Source organism: Lineus longissimus, chromosome 7 (assembly GCF_910592395.1).
Source record: "Lineus longissimus chromosome 7, tnLinLong1.2, whole genome shotgun sequence".
Taxonomy (NCBI): domain Eukaryota; kingdom Metazoa; phylum Nemertea; class Pilidiophora; order Heteronemertea; family Lineidae; genus Lineus; species Lineus longissimus.
Window position 1 is genome coordinate 13,682,356 of NC_088314.1, and position 26,509 is coordinate 13,708,864.

At 40.0% G+C, this 26,509-nt stretch overlaps 2 protein-coding genes across 2 annotated transcripts; one reads left to right on the plus strand and one right to left on the minus strand.

The window, feature by feature from the left end:
- The first annotated feature begins 329 nt into the window (after positions 1 to 329).
- On the plus strand, positions 330 to 3,014 carry LOC135491573 (uncharacterized). The gene is made up of 2 exons (XM_064777546.1): positions 330 to 1,392; positions 1,873 to 3,014. The coding sequence occupies exons 1-2, from the start codon at positions 330 to 332 to the stop codon at positions 3,012 to 3,014; spliced, it is 2,205 nt and encodes a 734-aa protein (XP_064633616.1).
- An 11,079-nt stretch (positions 3,015 to 14,093) lies between these two features.
- LOC135491574 (uncharacterized) lies at positions 14,094 to 20,861 on the minus strand. The gene is made up of 11 exons (XM_064777547.1): positions 19,697 to 20,861; positions 19,197 to 19,323; positions 17,899 to 18,086; positions 17,436 to 17,641; positions 17,214 to 17,300; positions 16,694 to 16,966; positions 16,192 to 16,337; positions 15,893 to 16,022; positions 15,107 to 15,299; positions 14,437 to 14,643; positions 14,094 to 14,200 (listed from the first exon to the last, which is right to left on the minus strand). The coding sequence occupies exons 4-11, from the start codon at positions 17,499 to 17,501 to the stop codon at positions 14,094 to 14,096; spliced, it is 1,209 nt and encodes a 402-aa protein (XP_064633617.1). The 5' UTR covers positions 17,502 to 17,641; positions 17,899 to 18,086; positions 19,197 to 19,323; positions 19,697 to 20,861.
- Between the last annotated feature and the right edge of the window lie 5,648 nt (positions 20,862 to 26,509).

The following is a 26,509-nucleotide window of genomic DNA, read 5'->3' on the forward strand; positions in this document are numbered from 1 at the left end:
CCCTTTCCAATCGTCCCAACGTGGAGGACGTTGATTGGTCAGCCTAGTGAGGGGCACAGGATGTCGTTTGTGGTTTAAGCATTTTGATTGGCTCCAGGCATGGTCTAGGCCTGCTTTATAACTGCTGGACCGAGGCGAAATCGTCAGATCATGCTGCAGGAGACGGATTAAAACTTCATCTAACCACATTCGATATTCTTGTCTCTTTCTCTACAGGTAAGCGAACTTTTACTTTAACTTCCATCAGTTATATTTTACCGCGCTGTTAATTCTCATGATGCATCATACATTGTGTAATTGTACTTGATTTAGACCTTTAAACAATTGATATGCCTCCCGCCCAAAATACAAAAGACCAACAACAGCAACAACAGCAGCAGCAGCAACTACAACAACCCCCACAACAACAACAGGTTCAACAACCGCTGCAACAACCCCAGCAGCAACCTCATCAGCCACAGCAACAAGCCCAGCAGCCTCCACCACAACAGCAGGCTCAGGTCCACGTAATACCAAATGGCCCACAGCCACTGATCGGCGCCATCCCAGCAGCACCGGTACAGACGTTCAACTTACAAGCAAATGTGTCGCTGCCCAAATTTGATGGCACAACTGACGGCCGTCACTGGTGGAGCCTGTGGTCCCGTTACGCCAACGGCATGGCGTGGACGATCCAACAAAAACTCACGTGGTTTCCGCTTTTCCTCTTGGCGGCAGCGAGTACTTGGTATGCCGGCCTGCCACAGCCAAACAAGGACGACGGAACCGCGCTCGAAGCGACGTTTAAGAAGCGGTTTACCCTTCAGCACATAGATCTTGGCCTTCTAAGTGAGCAGCAGGGAGATGAAACGTGCACCGTCTACCTCGAAAAGATGCGGCTCCACTTCACGGGTCACGACCTGCCTGAGACATTTCTCCTCCCCTTGCTTATTCGTGGCCTCCGTCCCGAGCTGAAGGCACATGTAATGCCGTCCAACCCGCGAACGTACGAGGAACTGCTCCGTGTGGCAAAATTAGCAGAGCGGACTGTCAAGGAACTTCAACAGTGCTCCATACGGACAATCCAGACCCAACCGCATATCTCATCTGTCGAAACTAAACTTGCCGCCCTCACTGAAGCCGTGCTGACACTGCAGCGTAACGCCCACCCACCACAACCACCGCAGGCCAACTACCAACGGCAGGACAACCAGGGTCCCAGTCATCGGCCACCACAGCCAGATCGCCCCAATTATCCAGCCCAGGACTCAAGGAACAGCAGACCCATCACCAAACAACCAATGAACAATTCATTCAGACAAGACAACAATGGACGATTCCACAACCGTCCAAACAACGGAGGATCCTTACCGGATTACAAGCTCGATCAACCGTGCAGAGGATTCTTCTGTGGTAAGTCACATTGTCGATATCGTTCTGATTGTCCCGCCCGTAATGCCATCTGCAGATATTGCCAAAAACTGGGTCACTACCAAAGTGAATGCAGGTCGTCGCGCCGCTCCGCTCCATTTAACCAATAGGGGTGCGCGCCTGTCCAGGGAGTTAAAACACCCTTGGTCGGGCACGGTAAAACTACAAGCTCTAAACAAATTCATCAGGGCACCTGTATCTTAAGCATGTCAGACAACTGTATCAACGCAACCGTCGGTGGACGTCAGGTGCGATGCCTCATCGACACCGGCGCTCAAATTAGCTGCATATCCAACAAAATGCTACGCAACCTGTCCCCTAGGACACCTAAAGCAAAATGTCAACTCCAATATATCACTGGTGTAGGTGGTACTAGGCACACTGTTCTTGGTAAAGTTCTCCTTAAACTCTGTTTTCACAAAATTACCATTCCCCATGATTTCTATGTTGTTGACATACCAGACGAGACCTCAACTCTCATTCTCGGTCGACCATTTCTCACTGACAACAAGGCTCACATTGACTATGACACCTCGACGCTGACTTTACAGAACGAAATACAAGTTGATCTAATACAGGTCCCAACAGGACTGACGCGTGTTGCCAAAACTGTGAAACTCCCCCCTCGGAGTCAAACTACAATACCTGTACATGTCGACCAAATTTACCAGAACCAACATATTTTGATCGAACCGTGCGCAAACATTGACAACAATGGCGTCCTGGTCGCACGCTGTGTGTCAAAAATACACAATGGGAGGTCAATGGTCACTATTCTGAACCCGAACGACCACCCTGTTCGGATCAGGTCAAACAAGGTCATCGCCATTGCGTCTGATATTTGTGAAGACTCCATTCAATCACTAGACGAAACGCCCCCGACGGTAAACACTGTCCGGACGCCTGAAGACGAAAGCGAGTATGAAGATTTCATGCCCAACTTGCCCATGCCCCAGGATTACAAAACAGGTGAGTCTGATCTCAACTTTGACCTCTCCCAAGCTGACCTTACTGAGTCTCAGAAAGTAGAACTTAGAGACTTTTTGAAGGAATGGCGTAATGTTTTTGCCACTGATTTGTCTGAAATAGGTCGAACACATATACATGAGTATAAGATTGAAACCGAACCAGGAGCTAAACCGGTACGTATGCCTTTTTATCGCACAGGCCCATTAGAGAAAGCTGAGATTGAGAAGCAAGTTGCTGACATGCTTAAACATGACATCATTGAAGCCTCAACAAGTGAATGGCACTCCCCAGTCATCCTATGTAAGAAGAAAAACAGCACTGAGTTCCGCTTTGCGATTGACTATCGTCGCTTGAACTCCATAACTAGTCCACTCTCAACCAGTCTGCCGCGCCAAGATGACATCGCAGACATGATAGGTACCACTAAAGCCCAAGTTTTCTCCTCCCTTGACCTTTTTCACTCGTACTGGCAGGTTCCTTTACACCCAAGTAGTCGCCATAAGGCTAGTTTTATCACCCACCAGGGTATTTTCACCCCAAAAGTTCTAAGTTTTGGCTTGAGGAATAGCCCAGCCATTTTCCAGCTGGTTGTGTCAGAAGCACTGCGTTCCATGGCATGGATTGTTATGCGGTAGTCAGTTAGTTAGTTTCTGTCAGAATCTGGTGACGTTTACGTTTCCGTCGTCGTCCTGTCTGCGTCCTGCTGACAATAGCATGTCGTTTACCTAACCATTTCGACGCTCGTTGTAACTCTCGCTTAATCAGCCGCTTCGGCAAAGTTCAATCGAATCTTACTGCCACGATCATTAATTAAATACTGCGTGTCCGAACAGACTCTAGGGACCGGTCAACATTTTATTAAAATTGGCACGTTTCGGATTAACGAGACTGTCTGGTCTTGAAATTATTTAAGTTATTAAGTTCGCGCCTAGGCACATCAGGGTCCAGCCTAAAATGATCCCTTTCCAATCGTCCCAACGTGGAGGACGTTGATTGGTCAGCCTAGTGAGAGGCACAGGATGTCGTTTGTGGTTTAAGCATTTTGATTGGCTCCGGGCATGGTCTAGGCCTGCTTTATAACTGCTGGACCGAGGCGAAATCGTCAGATCATGCTGCAGGAGACCGATTAAAACTTCATCTAACCACATTCGATATTCTTGTCTCTTTCTCTACAGGTAAGCGAACTTTTACTTTAACTTCCATCAGTTATATTTTACCGCGCTGTTAATTCTCATGATGCATCATACATTGTGTAATTGTACTTGATTTAGACCTTTAAACAATTGATATGCCTCCCGCCCAAAATACTTCTCGGGTTGTAATTAGTTTACCTAAATATCGAGCCAGTTAACCATTTGAATGTTTTCAATAAGTAATTTGATATTTGTTACTGTAATTCTATATTATATTGTATTGTGTGTATTGTTGAGATCATGCTGCAGGAGACCGATTAAAACTTCATCTAACCACATTCGATATTCTTGTCTCTTTCTCTACAGCTACGGAATCTCATTATAATAATTGATTGGACATTTGAGATTCTTCATCTTGCCGAAATCGCTCAGGATAACGATTATAAGCCCATTTCAACTTTTTGGCCAACTAATAGTCGCCCGAATGTTTGTGATATAGTTAAATTAATGCAGCATTAGATTTTATTTTAAAGTTCTCATGATATCATTCTATACGACATTCATTTTCGTAATTTTATCCCCAAAGTTAGTACGAATCTGTGGTCGTGCCTTTTTCAGTCTGATTACACAACGAAATCGCAATGTGTCATGTACATCAACGTCACAACCAGGAATCTAATACTGGCAGACAGAATAGGCTTGAATGGATTACATTGCAATAATGTTCAGAACACTCATGCTTTCTATTCGGCCAAAGGAGTGGAGTTTTATTGTCGTTGTTATTGACCAAAAATTGGATAAACAACGTTTATTTATCAACGGTATAGAGAAACAAAATGAAAAGCGACTACCACGACGTTCGTGGGTTTTGATGAGTCGAATGAACCAAAGACGTATATTGGCTGAGACAATCGGATTTACGCCATATATACGTCGATGCAAAGACATCAGTAAAACTGCGTACATGAAAGCACGTGGAAATGTACACATTTGCATATGAAAGAAGCGAGATTTAATGCTGTAAATAAATGCTGTTTGCATCAAATCGAGAGTATGAACCAACAAATCAACACCATTACTGTATTCTATATTCATCACGAAACATGTTTAATAACCGCACTTGAAAATCAAGAACGAAATGAAGAGTGCTTTCCACATTTACTTCAAATAATTTTACCAATACGTTTTCATAATCGAGGAAAACAGCATCGTGTCACGTGTGTGACAAACTCTACGACAAAACGCGAGTGAATGCTTTTGCCTCTGGAGGATAGCCACCAATACAATATACAAAAAGTGTTAAAAAATGTGACAATGCAATAACAAATCGACCATGCTTGTATACTTGTAAGAATTTTGTACCGCAATTGTCATATTTTCAAATCATTACATTCATTTCAGTTGCTAAAAACCTATTCTTGTTACACACACTCTGACGTGTCAGTAATGCGCATATCGTAGTATTGCCATTCGGGCATGGAGAATGTAAAGTCGGAGCCATACGGACATTACCGAACATCACCGATGCAAGCGTCAAAATGGTATACATTGTACAGTTTATTCAGTAGTTGAGATAGCTAACACAAGATGGCAGTAGCAGTAACATGGTGAACTCGGTGGTTTGAAGGAGTAATGTATCCGTCCTTATATTGTCATAATGAAGCTACTTTATTTATCCAGAAGTATTAGGGTAGCAGGAAGGGTTGGGCGTTTGTGGTTTCTGAGTCTGAGGGGGTTGGTGTCTGTTGACTGTGCTTTAAGAGAGACTAGGCATGGCGCCAGTCTCTCTTAAAGCACAGTCAACAGGCATTTGGTCTCAGTATTTGGGTTTTGATTGCCATGACTGTACCCCTGTAAAAGTCAGAGGAGGAGAAGTTTGGAATGATGAAAGCATTGAAGAAGAAGAAATGTTATTATATATTGAGGAAAGCAAAATTTATTATGAGACTAGAAGGCAGTGTCCTGACTTGATTATTTTGAAAATGGCAGTCTGAACACATTAAAAGGTGGAACATGGCATTTTATCGACTTTGAAGTGTTCCGCAGTTAAAGGGAGACTATAGGCAGCAGCTAGGTAGGCAAGATAAAGTCATACAAATTTGCCAATAGGGGTCAGTCATATCTCTAGGCATGGCGCCAGTCTCTCTTAAAGCACAGTCAACAGGCATTTGGTCTTAGTATTTGGGTACAGAATCAAGGCAGAATCAAGGCAGCTCAGAGAGCAATGATTGAACGATGCTGTGGACAAGTCCAAGGATACTGCATCAGTCACGACCAACTTCTCATCAGAAAGCGTCATCACCAGCATATTCAATGTTCAGTTCCAACCTGTACCAGTCCAATGCACGCCTGTCATGGTCAGCAGTGGTCAGCTTAGCGCGATATGGAACATTCTTCCGAAACTCAAGCGAGGGAAGTCTGCTCATTAGCCTATCTCGCGCACTGCTCCTTCTTGTCAAACATCGTAGTGAAATCGTGGTACAGTGGGGCGTCCTCGAGGATTGCAGCTGGTCGGACAGACGTGAGGTGGAATGTGGGCGGCTGCACTTCTTCGTTGATGTGCGATGGCAGATAGCACAGTTGTTGCGTTGCATGACAGCTGAAAGTGAATGTGATATCATAGAACTGAGGCATTTGCAATGAGACTATAGGTGAAGTAGAAGCAAGGAGTGAAATGGGCCATCTTCCAGTGACTAATATACAGAGTAAGGGCACTGGGTGTTGTTAGATTCAGCATTGAATGTATTCCTCGTACAAGCGTGAATAGTGTGGACATACAGTGAGAGGTGAGAGACCCCTATTGACTACTTCTTGTAACTTTATCTTGGATATTATATTAGTATTGAACTTCTAGCCATGGATTATGAACAAATTGAAGTTGTAGGCATGGAATATGAAAAATTATTCAACGTTGAAAGACATTATTCCATGAGGCTTTGCCGTGATCGCAAAGGACGCGACGCGATTGGTTCACATGCTAATGAGGTATGATAATGATAATTACCTCTATAATGCTACTTGGATAGCGACTGTGTCGTTGATTGCAACAGTGGTCTATGTCAATGTGTGCCTGTAATGTCAATGAAGTATGATGAGGTGATGACGATAGTGCAATTAACTAGGTGGCGCATTTTAGAATCAGCAGTGAGCACTGTGTGTAACATGGTGGAGGCAGCGGAGATAATAACTGTGTCGAAAGTATTGTTATAGGGCCTTCCCTAGGCCCATGGGGTTAAATTTACAATCCACGATTAAAAAGACGTAGTTTGATCGCATTCAACTATAAATCCATTGAACAGTTGTGTTCCTTGGCTTTAGTCAACCGATGACCTTTTGTTGGGCCATGATCGGGGATTGTAAACTGTAAATGTATTATGGACTGGGAGACAGGGGAAACACAAGTGAAATAGACCAAAACAAGTGATTTTGGGGCTTTGGTTTAGACGCATGTCCCACATGCGCCATGCGGGATTATGCGGGATTATGCGGGATTATACGATTCATGTGAACTTGTTGACATCTACATGATCTAGTGCCGTTATTGGTCATGGTACATGGTAGGCCTAATCATCATGGCAATATGTTTCAGGAAAAGCTCGGAGTAAAATGAACTGCCGATGAATAATGATGTTGTTCATGTTTACCATGTTTACTATACATAGCCATAGGGTATGCACTGGCCAGTGCACTTTCTGCACGTCGTCATGGTCATGTACGTGATACCTTGCATATTTTGTTTTTTGAATGCGCATGCTTTTTGGGCAAAATCACTTGTACCAACACTAATGAATAATGTCTTCTTATCCCTATGACTCCATACACAGTGAGGGCATTGTCCCATTCCCATCAAATGGTAACTTATTGTACCGTATTAGGGTGGAAGTTGGTGAGCAGATAGTGAGATACCTACCGCTGCACGCCTGTCATAATCAGCAGTGATGAGCTTAGCGCGATATGGAACATTCTTCAGAAACTCAAGCGAGGGAAGTCTGCTCATTAGCATATCTCGCGCACTGCTCCTTATTGTCAAACATCGTAGTGAAATCGTAATGGAAAACGTCTGGCTTTGCGCCAGACGTTGAGACTAATAAGTGAAGAACTAGTAGGTAAAGAACTTCTACTTGCGCGAGACTGCTCTGATAAAATTATCATTGCAGAGACTACGGTGACGTAGACATATATTTTTTACAATCAAAAATGCCCTCAAAAGACGACATGGAATGATTATTTTATTGATATTTCCTACTATATACCTTCCAATTATCACTTTATACAAATAGATCGGCGTTAGGTCGCATGCTTTTCTTTCCTGGTGACACTATAAAGCAAAATAGTTGCAACCCCGTAAATGCGCTATAAGTCCAATAATAAGTGACGGTGACCCGTTATAAATGTTTCGCCAGCTTCGCTTTTTTGCCGCTACGCGGCGCGTTGGGCCCTTGCGTCCAGAAGTATTAAGGTAGCAGGAAAGGTTGGGCGTTTGTGGTTTCTGAGTCTGAGGGGGTTGGTGTCTGTTGACTGTGCTTTCAAAATAATCAAGTCAGGACACTGCCTTCTAGTCTCATAATAAATTTTGCTTTCCTCAATAATAACATTTCTTCTTCTTTAATGCTTTCATCATTCCAAACTTCTCCTCCTCTGACTTTTACAGGGGTACAGTCATGGCAATCAAAACCCAAATACTGAGACCAAATGCCTGTTGACTGTGCTTTAAGAGAGACTGGCGCCATGCCTAGTCTCTCTTAAAGCACAGTCAACAGACACCAACCCCCTCAGACTCAGAAACCACAAACGCCCAACCCTTCCTGCTACCTTAATACTTCTGGATAAATAAAGTAGCTTCATTATGACAATATAAGGACGGATACATTACTCCTTCAAACCACCGAGTTCACCATGTTACTGCTACTGCCATCTTGTGTTAGCTATCTCAACTACTGAATAAACTGTACAATGTATACCATTTTGACGCTTGCATCGGCGATGTTCGGTAATGTCCGTATGGCTCCGACTTTACATTCTCCATGCCCGAATGGCAATACTACGATATGCGCATTACTGACGCGTCAGAGTGTGTGTAACAAGAATAGAATGGAGTAAGATCTAAAAGTGAAAAGTAAGAAGTTGCTTCGTTTCAATAAAAACACCCATTCTTCACCCAAAAGGTCATTTTTTAATTGAAATATTAGATAAATTGATTCAATCTACACTCCAGGTCTTTCTTGCAGCAACCAAGTTAGAAATTAATTACTTAATTTGAACAGCTTATAAAAATATGCTATTTACCATGCCCCTTATCTTGATTAGAATTTTGAAATCATGTCAGTAGGGATTGACATAGCCAAATTCCTTTACTGCTTCCCATGTGCTCTTGTTATTAATATTCAATCATGTATCACCAAGAGCCTAATATTGTTTCATATTTTAGGTTCTTGCTGTAAACATGGCTGATTTGAGGACAAAGCACATGATGATTCTGCTTAGCCACATTCAATCTGAACTATACGAATGATATCCTTCTAAACCGTTTAAATATGAAGAATAATTTGATCAACTATGAAATTTATAAAACATTCTTATTATTTATTTTTAAAAATCAAATTATACTAAATATTCATACATACATATATAATTTATACAACACTTATCAAGTTAATTACATACATTTTCCGTAAACAATGAATGTTTCACGAAAAACCTAATGAATGACGTTAATATGAAAAATTCCAAGTGGTGTTTGCATTTATCATCTGATTTATACTATCAATGATATAAATAAGCAATAAGTCACCTCTAACCATTTGAAAACAACAACAACTTTGAAAATACCAGAAGACTTGCCCTTAATTACATCCAAGCAAAAAAAAAACAACTGTTCATCAAATGATTCTTTCCCTTTACCCGAAAAAAATAACTGAGAAAATGCATTTTTGTCAACAATAGCCAACCACTAGAAACATGCAATTTTTGTTGACTAAACTTTTTCCCTTTACCCGAAAAAAAACCCGGAAAAAGACATTTGTGTCAACAATAGCAAATCACAAGAAACATGCAATTTTTGTTGACTAAACTTTTTCCCTTTACCCGAAAAAAAACCCGGGAAAAGACATTTGTGTCAACAATAGCAAATCACAAGAAACATGCAATTTTTGTTGATGTAACTTTTTCTCTTTACCCGAAAAGAAACCCGGGTAAACAATTGCAATGATAAGAACCGCATTGTATTTGGTGCCCTAATTTGGGAGATATGGTTTGAAGTAGGTGTTGATATTATTCAATCTCCAAAAGCAGAGTTAATATTCAAAATCACACTACTGTCACCGCGGAGGAGTATTGATATTATTATGAGCCAGACTGTATACATGGTACATGTACATAGACATGTACTTGACGCAATGGCCCAACGCGCCGCGTAGCGGCAAAAAAGCGAAGCTGGCGAAACATTTATAACGGGTCACCGTCACTTATTATTGGACTTATAGCGCATTTCCGGGGTTGCAACTATTTTGCTTTATAGTGTCACCAGGAAAGAAAAGCATGCGACCTAACGCCGATCTATTTGTATAAAGTGATAATTGGAAGGTATATAGTAGGAAATATCAATAAAATAATCATTCCATGTCGTCTTTTGAGGGCATTTTTGATTGTAAAAAATATATGTGTACGTCACCGTAGTCTCTGCAATGATAATTTTATCAGAGCAGTCTCGCGCAAGTAGAAGTTCTTTACCTATTAGTTCTTCACTTATTAGTCTCAACGTCTGGCGCAAAGCCAGACGTTTTCCATTACGATTTCACTACGATGTTTGACAAGAAGGAGCAGTGCGCGAGATATGCTAATGAGCAGACTTCCCTCGCTTGAGTTTCTGAAGAATGTTCCATATCGCGCTAAGCTCATCACTACTGATTATGACAGGCGTGCAACTTAACGGTAGGTATCTGCTCCCCAACTTCCACCCTAATACGGTACAATAAGTTACCATTTGATGGGAATGGGACAATGCCCTCACTGTGTATGGAGTCATAGGGATAAGAAGACATTATTCATTAGTGTTGGTACAACTGATTTTGCCCAAAAAGCATGCGCATTCAAAAAACAAAATATGCAAGGTATCACGTACATGACCATGACGACGTGCAGAAAGTGCACTGGCCAGTGCATACCCTATGGCTATGTACTAGTAAACATGGTAAACATGAACAACATCATTATTCATCGGCAGTTCCATTTTACTCCGAGCTTTTCCTGAAACATATAGCCATGATGATTAGGCCTACCATGTACTGTACCATCCATGGCCAATAACAGCACTAGATCATGTGGATGTCAACAAGTTCACATGAACCGTATAATCCCGCATGGCGCATGTGGGGCATGCGTCTAAACCAAAGCCCCAAAATCACTTGTTTTGGTCTATTTCAGTTTCACTTGTGTTTCCCCCGTCTCCCAGTCCATAATACATTTACAGTTTACAATCCCCGATCATGGCCCAACAAAAGGTCATCGGTTGACTAAAGGAACACAACTGTTCAATGGATTTATAGTTGAATGCGATCAAACTACGTCTTTTCAATCGTGGATTGTAAATTTAACCCCATGGGCCTAGAGAATGCCCTATAACAATACTTTCGACACAGTTATTATCTCCGCTGCCTCCACCATGTTACACACAGTGCTCACTGCTGATTCTAAAATGCGCCACCTAGTCAAAACAGGACATATGTTCTTCTAGGAATAGACCTCTTTCCAATATTTCGTCATTCCACTATCGTCATCACCTCATCATACTTTCATTGACATTACAGGCACACATCCACAGAGCACTCTTCAAATCATCTACACAGTGGTTATCCAACTAGGATTATAAAGTAATTTCTTAGGCCCGCACAGTGGGTTTCAGTCTTGATAAAGGGGCACTATTGCTAGCAGCTAGGTAGGCAAGATAAAGTTAGACGAAGTAGCCGATAGGGGTCTCTCACCCCTCAAAGTCCGTCACAACTATTCAAGCTTGTACAAGGAATACATGCAGCGCTGACTCTAACAAGACCCAATGGGAATGTCGCACAGTCATCTGTCAAAAACAAGACCTATGTTGCAGTATGATCTCTTGCCAATATTTAATAATTGCACTATCGTCATCACCTCATCATACTTCATTGACATTACAGGCACACATTGACATTGACCACTGTTGCAGTCAACGACACAGTCGCTATCCAAGTAGCATTATAGAGGTAATTATCATTATCATACCTCATTAGCATGTGAACCAATCACGTCGCGTCCTTTGCGATCACGGCAAAGCCTCATGGAATAATGTCTTTCACCGTTGAATAATTTTTCATATTCCATGCCTACAACTTCAATTTCTTCATATTCCATGGCTAGAAGTTCAATACTAATATAATATCCAAGATAAAGTTACAAGAAGTAGTCAATAGGGGTCTCTCACCTCTTACTGTATGTCCACACTATTCACGCTTGTACGAGGAATACATTCAATGCTGAATCTAACAACACCCAGTGCCCTTACTCTGTATATTAGTCACTGGAAGATGGCCCATTTCACTCCTTGCTTCTACTTCACCTATAGTCTCATTGCAAACGCCTCAGTTCTATGATATCACATTCACTTTCAGCTGTCATGCAACGCAACAACTGTGCTATCTGCCATCGCACATCAACGAAGAAGTGCAGCCGCCCACATTCCACCTCACGTCTGTCCGACCAGCTGCAATCCTCGAGGACGCCCCACTGTACCACGATTTCACTACGATGTTTGACAAGAAGGAGCAGTGCGCGAGATAGGCTAATGAGCAGATTTCCCTCGCTTACTAAGACCAAATGCCTGTTGACTGTGCTTTAAGAGAGACTGGCGCCATGCCTAAAATATGACTGACCCCTATTGGCAAATTTGTATGACTTTATCTTGCCTACCTAGCTGCTGCCTATAGTCTCCCTTTAACTGCGGAACACTTCAAAGTCGATAAAATGCCATGTTCCACCTTTTAATGTGTTCAGACCGCCATTTTCAAAATAATCAAGTCAGGACACTGCCTTCTAGTCTCATAATAAATTTTGCTTTCCTCAATAATAACATTTCTTCTTCTTCAATGCTTTCATCATTCCAAACTTCTCCTCCTCTGACTTTTACAGGGGTACAGTCATGGCAATCAAAACCCAAATACTGAGACCAAATGCCTGTTGACTGTGCTTTAAGAGAGACTGGCGCCATGCCTAGTCTCTCTTAAAGCACAGTCAACAGACACCAACCCCCTCAGACTCAGAAACCACAAACGCCCAACCCTTCCTGCTACCTTAATACTTCTGGATAACATGCTTTGCATACAAATGTAGCTACATAAACGCACCAGTCTCTGTTTGCCTTTTTTTGCGCAATACTTATTACTAACAACTGTTTTAAGTTTATATAACAGTGCTTTGCCATTTGTTGATTTTTGTTTCAAATTAAATTTGTGCACAGATCTTCATTGCCCAGGTTGAAAAACCCAATAGGGTTGCTGTGTTTAAAGGGGGACTATAGTCAGTACCAGTGGGGTTAAATTGCACATCTTCTGGTGACTTATATGCACCGTGTTGTATTTGAATCACCACTAAATATTTTCCTCTTACAGACATGAATAGTTTTGGTGTCCTGTCCCTATTTGAGTGTGTAACTATATCTTGCCTACCTAGCTGCTGCCTATAGAGTCCCTTTAAAGTAACACAGTAGGCTCACAATGAAGGGTGCACCATAACAAATAACAATAGAGCCGAAACCCACAAAATCATAGACCCTCAGTCGTTGTCATATATGTCTTCAAGAACATATTGCATTACATTTAAAATCTGATATGGAAAATCGGAATAGACCCTTTGCAGTGACGTCACAATGACGGCCAACTTTGGTGCAGATGACGTCAACCTGGTTCTTTTAGAGACTGCGCTGTGTTAGTCTTGTTGGGCACCGTGCTGCATATTGAAAACAGTCTATAGCATATGAATACACAATCCACCCAAATTAGTTTATGATTTTGTGAGTCCCTGGGTTTTGAAATTACAATAATCAAGTCACTCTGTTATTCTAAATTGAAAAAGTGTCTACAAGTGATAGTAAGCATTCATGCAAGCACTGATGCATGTAAAGTGTACTTTCTTCAAGCATTTCAAATTGCCTATTCAGTTGAAATACTCCATTGTAGATGGCCAGCTTCTGTACAGGCAAAACTCTACTAACATGTAGATGAATGGTACCTTAGCATTGAAATTACAAACATACAATATGTTTTGCTTATCAGTCATTGAAAATGTATTCATTTTTATAGTTCTAACCGTTGAGGTATAAATATATTTTGAGTCCTATGAAATGAGTTTTTGAAGAATATCTAAACCATTGAAAATGAAACAGTTAGTTCACAGCAACTGATATCTGCTGATATCTGCTAATAAGGACAGCATCACATGTTAACAGGCCCAATTGACTGCTGGTGCGGGATCGGAGGACGCATACCTCACTTCATAACGTGACTCTGACTGCTTGGATTGGCTAGGAAAATTGAAAGCTTGGATGAATACAACTATCTACTCTTCCACACTGAGGATGCACCTGACATCATCGAGTTGCATTTCGGTTTCACGAATGCAGGTAACCTCTCTCCCATGACGTCTTGCTGCCAATGTGGCATTTCCTGTAATAAAACGTATGAAAGAACTATAAATTTTACATACTGATTATTCATTGTCATTGTTGTTTTGCGCTTCATTTGAGGTATGAATATCATATTCACGGGTGAGTTGACTGTTTGGGAAAAAATCTTAAACAATATTGAAAAATAATCATCAAGCTAGCTGAATAGGCTGATAGCCATCTACACAAGGACAAACAGAGTGTTTTTTCTTAATAGTACATTCCCATTTAGCTTACCATTACTTGAAAAGAAACAGCTCATCACATGATCTGTTTCACACGAAAATACTTGAATAACTCTATCGAAGAAGGCTGCCTCAGATTTCAACTTCCAACAGTTATCAATGTCAATCATTGTGAAGTCCTGATTCGTTTTCCCATTCGGTGTCCAGTAAGCTACCACGAATGCTGTTACCTTATCCCTCATTTGTCCAATTTGTTGTGCTGGAAGTATAATCATTGCCATTTTACTGATGATACATATAATAATGATATGAATTGGTTAGAGCGATTGGTGGGCTAAAATCTTGCTTACAGACATCGATTGCCTTAATGCGATTTATATTTTCAGAATAAATCTCTCTCTGAGACTTGCCTTCGCTCAGCACATCACATGGCAACATCAATGTAATCGAGTAACTCAGAGGCACTTTTATACGAACAAAACAATAAGAAAAATGCACAGATGTTGAAATAGTATTTTTCCCAGCCTAAAAGCTGAAGACTAAAATGTCTTAATTAACTGTTATTCTATTGTAAGCGAACCGCAGACGAAGTGCTCCACTAGATGTAAAGTTTGTTACTGTTACTTCATTGGTAGAAGCACACTTACTGCTGTACGGTATTGCTATTACAACTGACTGCTACATGTAGATGAATGAACTAAACAGTTTATTTAAAACCTTACGTTTATTTACATCTGGGTTGTACCAGAACCCAAGGTCTATTCCGGTCCAATTTTGGCCACTTAGTAAGTCCTTTGCTTTTAAGGCCTCCTCGACTGTGTCGGCCATGGCCAAAAGCCGGTACAAAGTACAGCCGTGGGTTACATTGATTGCTCTTGTAGCCAAGGAGACATTCTTTAGTGTTGTGGAACTGGCCTGAAAAACCAATACGAAAATAATGCGAACTGCAATTTAAAAATTTATGCAAAATGTTGACTGGCTGGAGCGGGCAACGTGATGTGTCTTAGCCAATCATGTTCACTGCTTCTCACTTTCGGTATGAGACTACAATTTGTCACAAGATGAATTGAAATGCAAGAAGCACCTTAAGCTATTTGAATAACATTTTAAGATAAACGTTGTTTTATATGCAAAATGCATTGTCTCATGTCTACAACCCTTCCTCTTTGTTAACCCTTTGCATGGTGGTATAGTAGGTAAACATCATGGTGAGCTAATTGGAGTCACCAGATGACACAGGTTATTTTCTATTCAAGCTTGCAATTGCAAACTATTTGTTTTTACAGCAAGTAAGGCAACAAAGTCTTCATCTCCTCATAGCACCACCTTACTTTTCAAAGTCGCATCCGTTCTTGCTACATATTAGTGAGTTTCCGCATTGCTCACGAACAACGATTACGATTTCTTTGTATAAGTGCATGTAATCTGTTCAATTAGTATACAAAGAAATCATAATCGTAAGCGTTGTTCGTGAGCAATGCAGAAACTCACTTATTAGTTGAAATTACCTTGCAAATCACCAGTTGGCTTGCTTTACTCACTACATCTGGACTTATGTCATTTTTTCCAAGTTTGAGGAAGTTCACCTTAGACACATTGTCATTTGTGTTCACTGCCATTGTTCTACTGATGAACGCACTGAAATAAAGACAATAGACCTTGTTTTTCCCTATTCAATGATAGTTGGAATACTGGCGAGAGGGCACCATCCGGACCATAAGCTCTGTGGCTCTTTGTTGGGAATCTTTCCCATCGCTTTTTCAAAATTCCAAATGGCTAAGGAGAAGAAAAATACACAACAGCTTACCTAAACGACTCAGGAACAGAGCCCCCACTGAAAGAATAATCTTTCCAGTTTGAAAGCAATTCATCCTTTGTTTCCTCTGGAAAGGCACTTGTTGCTTCCTCCCATGTAGCCTTGTCGACACCAATCAGGAAGGCACGTTTCACCTTCTGTAACAGATTCAAATGAATTGTTATTTAAAAGGTAACAAATCAAGATTTGTGAATATATTCTCCTGGTCACAGGTTAGTGAAAAAAATCACTCTCAAGTGTCTAATTATGTGAAATAAATTATGACGAGATGAACATATTTGTCTTAATGTTATATCCATTGCATGACCAGATTGGGCTATCACAAATCATTTATAATATTCAAACTGAACTTGGCTACCATGGCGAATTATTTCAAAACTAGATTGAAAATTTAGCCCTTCATGTCAGCTACTTAAAATGATGTTGTCCAAAGTTTTTGTCACTGTGTAATAAGCTTATATACCGTTAAAACTGCATGTACTCATAAATTCACCTGAAGGCCTTTTAATTCCTTCGCTTTTTTTTTCATTTCGGCGATAGAAAGATCCTTGTTCATTATTTTCTGCAAAAGCCATTCAATGTCCTCATTGTGGAGGTGCACCATAGCACTGAAACAGGCATGTTGCAGATCTGGTTTTTTTAGATCTTTTGCTTTGAGCTGCTGGTCTTTTGTCGCCCCATCCTCGTATAGAGCGAACACCTCCATCAGCATCTTGAACATATCTTCAGGAAATAATGCCAACCGCATGGCCAAGTCTATTGTTGTCTGAAAACTGATAAAAAGATATGATCTTTATGAATGATACACTTTTATACTTGGATCAGCCACTCGAGCCGTTTTCCCATAGCTGCCAAAGATGACATAGCAAAACAAGCTTTTTGACATTTCATAAAACATACTATTACTATTAGTATTAGTACCAAAAATGAATGTTTGGCACTGCAGATGTTTTTAACTACCACTGACCTATTTTTCTCTTTTTTAATTTTTAATTTTTAATTTTTAATTTTACCTTTTCATCAGCATGAAGCTTTCTACAAGATTCCTTCCAAGCGACATCATTTTCGAACTCTTTCCTCCACCCTCGACAGAATCTAACCTGAAATTACAATTATTTTGCTAGGCTTAAATCCGATGATAGATGTGTTGTCATAAGGAAAATAGTTTCAAAGGTTCCTCATCTGTTATATGCCATTGTTTGTTGTTTGTAATTCATTTATTACAAAGTACTGACCTTGTCATAGAATGACATCTTGAGCCTGGCCTCTCCTACCATGTTGTGGTTGTGGGAGGCCACCATCGCTTCTTCATCGGTTAAACCGCAATACACATTACCCCACAGACTTCTTTTATATTCCCCCCCCCAAATTCTTTCCCAATGTCCGACATGGCCAACACTAGGTGTTGGCCACCAAGAACTTCATAGTTGTATCCATTGATCTGCAACAAAATTGTACGCCTATCAGTTAGGGTTTACTAATGCTACATACTAATTCCTCCTCTAAGGGCTCTTACAGCATCTACACCAATCTTGAGATTTCATCTCCATTGCACTTGCTTAAACCATTATTGCATTAGCCATGACACAAACATGACAAAGCCTAAGGAGGCTCAGTTAATCTCGGACTGCGTGGCAGTATACACGGGCAACAGATGTTGATTCCCAAATTGAACAGATGATTAGTTTTGAATCTTACATTTTTCTCATTAAAATCCTCCTTAGTAACATCCTTTACACACAGAAGTAATGGTTGATTGTCATCTTTAAATTCTCCATTAAGAATTCTCCTTTTCAGTGTTGCTTTCCACTGTTGATCAATGGGACGGATGTTCCTGGATGCATCTATCCCATTGATCAACGCGCCAACATTGATGCACAGATGGCCTAGAAAATTAAACATTTGTTGATTACTTCACTGATGGCATGTACACTGACAGGCTATAAAAATGAATGATATATTTATAATCTATGAAAAATATATTAATAAGTTTTTCCTTCAAGAATTCTATTAGATTTTTCATCTTTTTTTGTAAGATTAAATTGAAAAATTATACAGCTATTTTTCTTGCATTTCAATTACTATTAGTCCACTGTACCCGTTTGTGTGTTTGTTTCTCCCAGACCAAAGACCTCTTCATTTGTCAAATACATTTAATACAAACTTTCTTTTCACACTTTGGGTCACCTTCTTCTTCTTCTTCAGCGTTCGCTCTTTGGCACTTGGAGGGGTCATCCTCCTAGGAGTAATCCTCCTCCAAGGCGGGATGAGCGTATCCAGTGCTGCCACTACGGTTGTGCACCAATTGGGTTTATTGGCCTAGTGGTCCGACTTTGGCGACCGGCTGACAGGCCGAACTTTGGGTCACCAAGCTGTGTATGAACACGCCAAAGCTTTTGGCTGAAGTTACCCGTGACGCACATGACTTGAAGGTGAAATTGTCGTGTGTACAACGTGAATAACGTTAGATAAAACCAATAAACGGCCTTATAATGGATGTTAGTTGGAAATTCCAAAACCTGGCTTCGTAAGTACCTTTTTGGGACCAGATAATGCTACATGCAAAATTTTGGGTCACTCAGCCATTCGGTCTGGGAGATACGAGCGCACACACCAACAAACAAACAAACACACAAACTTTTCTCAAATTTAGTAAGGATTAAAATTTGGCTCTAATTAAGTCCTTACCCACAAACTTCTCCTTTAAGTTGATTCTCTTAACCGTATTAGTATTTTCCAATTTCTTCTTCTTTGCTGCCATTTTCGTGGTAGACAATTTTCGTTTTGAAGGCCTACAGATAAAAACCTAAATTACTTCAAGAATACACTGATGCATTTGTATTGTTGCTATTTTTTCTTATCTAGGAATATTGATTTTCAATAAAACCTCTACTAAAATTATTCAGTAAGCTTTTTGGTCTTGTAGTAACACAGGCTTAATGGGGGACATAGATTTTGGCCTTATATTTTTTTGTTCCCCCCCCCGTCATTTTTACCTGATCTTCTCTATTTCATCATTCAGTTCTGGTTCTTCTTCTTCATCTATCTCCACCCCCTCAATTTCTGATTCTGTTTCATCATTTTCATTCGCTGTTGTTTCTTCTTCTTGTTCTTCCGGTCCCACTGGTTTTGTTTGGTGTGCTTTTAAAAATGATTTCATTTTGGTTAAAACGATACAAAATACATTCTGGTTTAACATACATGCATACATGTACACACAGTCTCACTTAAGAGCCACTTCATAACTATTCATTTTCAGAGATTTCATGTGCCTCTTTTCATACTTCTGATGCTTTCAATATCAGTTATTTACAGGAATGAATAATACATTTGACAATTTAATTAGATTGATTAATGAAATTGGAACCTTTGACAAGTTCTATATGCCAATCAAACCATAACCCTATCAAGGGTCTTGATCAGCCCCCCCCCCCCCTCAGTATTGTGAAGAAGCAATCTATAGGTCAGTATTGTTTACATTTATTTGTATACTTACCCTTCAACTGTTTGAATGCAGCACAGAAGTCATTGGATGAGTCTACAAAGTCTCGCATTTCATTGCTTATCTCACTCTGGTTCCAATCAAACTGATCAAGAGATGTTTTAAGAGTGACATCCTTTGAATCCGAAAATTCAATCTGCAAAATATTTGTTATCAACAGTAATTGATCTGGTTGTCTTTTCATGATAACAATACGACTCTAGTATCACATCCTGAAACTCATGGTCTCATAACAGACAGTATTCCTCCATGATTTTTTTCGTAGATTCACCTTCAGGCCCACTGCCAATGGCAACATGGAGGCTCTTCTTATTACAACTCCCTCCGGGCAATCATGTGGTATCTGACCTGCCAGCCTGTGGTGTCACTCCCGCCAAACTTCCACATGGTTACTAACTGTACGGTATTTATTTAGCTGTTTTGCAGTTTGGCATCGTGGTGTGTTCAGTAAAACTGAACCATGTCAACAGCTCTTTATTCAATAGCCCAGAAGTTGGAAGTCCATACATGTATGTCCACCATTCAGTTACATGAGTAACATTAAGATGTTCATTCAAATCCTGATGCTTAAGAATCTTTTGAAAACATTGTTGTCCAGAAGCTCTTCACATAATGGTAACTGGCAGACATTTCCATGTTACCATCTCCTCCCACCCTATTTATACTCCAGGTGCCCCATAAACTTTGGTTGCCGTGCATACAATTACAAGTAGGCCTACTATACTACAGAGTATCGTAGTAAAAGAAATTACGCAAATGCACTCCCTGCCTCCCACAACAATGCATCCATTGGCGCGAACGACCACGTGACCGGAGTTGATTGGCTGGTTTATTTCCAGCTGGATGCATTGCAAATGCACAGGACTCATAGCCGTCAACCTCGTCTTTCATTACCTCGATCCATTGGCATTCTTGATGAATGAATTGCTGCACTGTTTCTGACGTTCACGTGATTGGTTGGATTGGTTGGATTGGTTGGACCTCTCTATTGACTTCGCGCGACGTACGCGTCATTTCAACTGCTGATCGCGACATGTGGTCTTTTTCGAATGGAACTCAAAGAGAGATGAACTCCAGATATTTTTTTCCAAATGACAACTTGAAAAAAACCCGGATTTTTGGGATGATTTTTACACACATCCTACACTTTCAGAGGAATGCTTTTGGTAAGGCATTTTATTCTTATGCTTCATCATTCGAATTCCGTGCTGGGTGTGGTCACACCACTGATTTCACGCTGAAGGTTAACGACAGCTAACATCTCATGTTATATGATCTCCCACTGAGCAACGAATTGTTTTCTTTTTGTACTGCCGATAATGCCACTTGCGCTCTTCTGGGATCGATTTATTGTCTGTTCAAGGCACATGTCTGCGCCCACACAGTTGAATCGCCCTTCTGTCCGCTTTACGACAAATTTTCCAGCCTTGAAGTTTTCATATATCGATGGGGCATCTTCTGGTAGCTTCCTCATATCCTCTAGGTATACTGATCCCCATCGGAAGTAGTTGATCCGGTCACATCCAGCAAACCAGGGTAGAACTGCCTGTACACTATGGAGGTGTAGGTCCCAGTTTCCCTCACGATCAGCTCTTACTAGATCTTTCAGGACGCACACCATTTGGACAAACCGATCCCAGAACGCAAATGTCTCTGTGCAAAGACTATTTTTCAGTCAAAACACCTTGATTTGATTTATAACACAGAGTCAAGCATGACATCCCTAGGATGATGTTAGTAAAGATTTCAACAGAGCATGCAGCATGGTCAAGCAGTAAGCAAAGCAGCAACAAACAAAAAAGACAAACTTTAACTTTTTGAGGCAGTGGAAAGCAGTGCATAGGCTTCAGCAACTCAATGATCTGGGATGTTTTGAGATCAGCGATGGGATATCCTAGACTGGCATCACATAACAAAACCTCCAACAAAGTCTCCACCAGGTTGCTTTAGAGATTCACCACCACTACACCAGGCAGCAGAAGATCATTGTGATAGTTCATTGAATTTGTTTACAGTTTCACAATTATGTGAATCTTCAACTAAAAACCTGGGATGCTTGTTGAAAGTGGTGGTTAATACTGAGACGAGCGCTTTTCCGCCTTTGCATCAAATTTTAATTATTTTTTTTGGGTAAAGCTTGAGGGGGGTTTAAGATGCTGATTGATGGGTACATAAGATGTGTCTTAGCCTCTTTGTACTCATGTGGACTGCAAAGTTCAAAGTTTTGCCATCTTGGAGTGCTAGTATCTTCTTCATCTTCATCTTGTTTGTTCCATTTAATTTCGGGCTAAATTACTGTTGCACATCATGAAATGCTGAAGTGTCTCTTGAAACTATCATCATTAGTACATTGTATAAGATGTGTCTTGGCCTCTAAATTGAAATAATCATGTTAACCTATTGCATCTATTGTTAAATGATTGTCTAAGTTGTTTACAGACAAATCACTTCCAGCTATACAGAAAAAAGTTCCTGTCCACAGCTAGGCATGGCTGATGGTGATTGATCATGAACATTCCATACATGGATGGCTAATGGAAAATCCCCATGATAGATCCATGGATTAAACTCATGACATAGTCGTATCTAGGATTATAGATCCATGTATGGAATATGCTGTAATTTGTTTTAACAGGCCATCAAAGAAATTAGGTTAACATTATTAATTTCAAAAGGTCTGAATACTTTTTACAAAGAATGTATAAAGACACGGTTTATACATTCTTGTACTTTGCTGCTTACATTAATTTTTATGAGACCAACTGTCCTATGACTGAACTACTATCAATGGATGGCCCATGGGCCATCAGTGGATCTACCATTGGCAATAATAGAATCTATGATGGGATGCTTATGTAAAATGTAGTTTGTGATAATAAGCAAAGACCCGTACATTGGTCAGTCAGTGATAGGGGTTACTATCAATTCCCATTCCTATCTTTGTGTATTTTAGAAAGTACCTTGTATCCAAGATTACAGTACATTAGGTCAAAGAACAGTGCCTTTGTTATATGATAAGTGACTCTGACACCACCACCCCCCCCCCCCCCCGAGATAGATTAGGGGGCTGCGTGTGTGATCCAGTTTTCTATAGGGGAACGGGGTTAGTCCGTGGTCAAATCTAGGGTGTCAAAGAAAAGGGCAAAAAGGGGTCCTTTTTCAGAAAGATTTCTTGTAACTCGTTAAAAGGGGTGATTTTTCATCAAAATGTGTGAAAACTTGACTTATTTGGCCTTGGCCCGGTTGTTCAAAACAAGTTTTGCCACTAATGCTGGTGTCAACTTAGTTTGGCCATACATGTATCTCCTTCAGTTAAACCTTTAGACTTAACACCAAGTTAAGTTTACGTCAGCGTTAGTGACAAAATTTGCTTTGAACAACCGGTCTCTTGTTTTCCGTTCAGTATGAAAAATCATGAAAATGAGAATGAGAGAAAATATATGGGTTAAAAAGGTGATTTTTTTAACCAAAAAGTACCTGAGCAAGGCGATCAAAATTCATAAGAAAAGGAGGTCATTATAGACTACCAGTACGAGCACTGTCCGACACTTAAATTGATGGAGTGCGTGTGTGTTTGGTGGGGGGGAGGGCTCTGACATATGTGAGTATGATAAGTAATAAGTACATTCATCAATTACATAACAGTGTATATAAGGAGTACCTGGCAGAGTGATCCAATATCTGTAGCAGTAGGCATGTTACAGTATTTTGTTATCTGTCAGAGTTACTGGTACATACTGTGGAGACGCTATTAAGCCTGTTGAACAGTACCTGTGGAAAAAGCCTACATGACGTGTGATAGGCCTACCGGAACTTAACCGGCTTAATAGAGTAGACACAGTATATTATTTGTTAGGCAGCCGTTATATAGGAATGAACAATTCACTTATGAGGCAAACATGTACGTATCAATTGTTGAAATCTGTATCAGGCCAGCTGCATAATCAGGCCATGATACAGAAATGGAGGATGATCTGCTCCAATAAATGTTGTGCTTTCTCAGAACTACTTTTTTGGCTCACGGAGCAAGGAGATCAAAATTCATATGACGATAGTACGAGCACTGCACCCCTTAAATACGTGGAGTGCGTGTGTGTTTGGTGGGGGGGGGGGGGGGGGGGTGGCGCTCTGACATCTGTGAGTTTGATAAAGTAATAAGTACATTCATCAATTATATGAACAGTACTTGGTTTATCGCTCTGTCACATTATCGTGTATATATCTATAAGGAGTACCTGGCAGAGTGATCCAATATCTGTAGCAGTAGGCATGTTACAGTATTTTGTTATCTGTCAAAGAGTTACTGGTACATACTGTGGAGACGCTATTAAGCCGATTGAACAGTACCTGTGGAAAAAGCCTACATGACGTGTGATAGGCCTACCGGAACATAACCGGCTTAATAGAGTAGACACAGTATATTGTTTGTTAGGCAGCCGTTACATAAGAATGTACAATTCACTTATGAGGCGAACATGTATTTATCAATTGTTGAAATCTGTATCAGGCCAGCTGCATAGACGAGACAACCACTCGCGTGATATTTCAGCTCAAAAAACACACTCGTTTGGTTTTCTTATTTTATTTGACCTACTTTTCTAGGTCGCAGAGGTCAGTTTTTACCTATGGCATTTTACAATGCCGGCATGTTTTGTAACTACTTTAGCTACTGATCCCTAACTTGGCACAAAAGTATTACTTGGTGGCCCTGACTCATAGACCGAACTGCGATCTTTTATAGTAAACGGTTTGGCCACCAGGGGGCAAAACGTCAAAAGTTATAATTTTCACGAGATTTTTATGGCAGACACTGCTAGCCAGGGGGAATCATGTAACTAATGGGTTTCTTATTTGACCTACTTTTCAAGGTCACAGAGGTCAAAGCTAGCTAAATCACCGAATGGTAGCATGTTTTGTTTCTATTTGAGCTAGAAGGTTCTAAACCATCTAGGGACCCTCTATTCATACCCTAAATCTTGGTCTGTTAAGACAGTAAGTATGGCTGCCAGGTGGCCATCTTGAAAATCAAATGAAGTCCTATTCATTGAAAGCATGACAAAAAAGTGATACACACTGCTTTATACCAATGTCCTAAACAGTGCTGTAAGCTAAACCTGTTTGAACACAAACGTGAGCACATGGTCCATGGACCATTTAATTTAAGCCAATCACAGCTTGCACTCCTTGACCGGCCAGGATTAATTCATGCATCTTGAACTTTGACTGTTAGAGGTAATGATTTGAATCTTGGTACAATTGTAAAAGACATTTTTTAAAGACCTCATCTCTGAAAATATATTTGAGGAAAAGTCTTTTCACGAAAAAAATATTGTGATTTGAAAAATTTAATTTTCTTAAAATCGCTCCCTTCTCTTATAGTGACGAAAAAGCCTTTTCACGAAAAAAAACCCGGGATTTGAAAAATTTAATTTTCATAACTGCTCCCGTCTCTATAGTGATGAAAAAGTCTTTTCCCGAAAAAAAAATTTGGATTTGAACATTTTCTTGAAATTGCTCCTGTCTCTGTTTTTCTGTTTCGCGAAACGAAAAGGGGGGGGGGGTTAAAAAATGAAATTTTACAGAAAATTACTGCTGTAACTTTATTGTAAGAAAAGTCTTTTCACAAAAAAAATGGGATTTGAAAAATGACATTAGCTAAAATTTATTATTTTCTCTACATTGATCAAGGAAAGTCTTTTCACGAAAAAAAAATGGTTTTTGAAAAATGAAATTATCTATAAAAAATTATCTTGTTTCTGTAGTATTAAGACTGGTCTTTTCTCAAACAAAATATTTCGGATCGGAAAAATGGAATTTAAAAAAATTACTCCTTTTTCTTGCAATTGAGAAGTGGTCTTTTTTCAAATAAATATATCATCCCTCTAGATATTCATTGAGAAAGTCTATTCACAAAACTATGTCATTTTTACTATTCAAGGTACATGTTCTTATTCAAGTGTGTGGTTTGGCCAATGTTTTACTCATAATTTTGTAAATATATCGTACATGAAGTAAAAGCAGTTGTACAAACAGTATAAGTCCAGTAGTCTTTAATAAATTATGATCCTTCAAGAATCAAAGGTGTTTCGTCTTAATTAATTTTAACATTTTCACGACATTCGGCTAACTAGTGCACAATGCTGAAAATAATGATGGATCGCTCAGCCATATCACTTTCCATTCAACAGAGGAGGAAAATGTTCAATAAATAGGCGTAGATTTATTTTTGACACATGGCACTAGATAATTTACTCGAAAAAAGTCATTTTGAATATTCACTGGAAGAAAAGTAACTGAAAAACAGGCATTTATTTAAGGACGAAGCAACTTCTTACTTTTCACTTTTAGATCTTACTCCATTATAGGTTTTTAGCAACTGAAATGAATGTAATGATTTGAAAATATGACAATTGCGGTACAAAATTCTTACAAGTATACAAGCATGGTCGATTTGTTATTGAATTGTCACATTTTTTAACACTTTTTGTATATTGTATTGGTGGCTATCCTCCAGAGGCAAAAGCATTCACTCGCGTTTTGTCGTAGAGTTTGTCACACACGTGACACGATGCTGTTTTCCTCGATTATGAAAACGTATTGGTAAAATTATTTGAAGTAAATGTGGAAAGCACTCTTCATTTCGTTCTTGATTTTCAAGTGCGGTTATTAAACATGTTTCGTGATGAATATAGAATACAGTAATGGTGTTGATTTGTTGGTTCATACTCTCGATTTGATGCAAACAGCATTTATTTACAGCATTAAATCTCGCTTCTTTCATATGCAAATGTGTACATTTCCACGTGC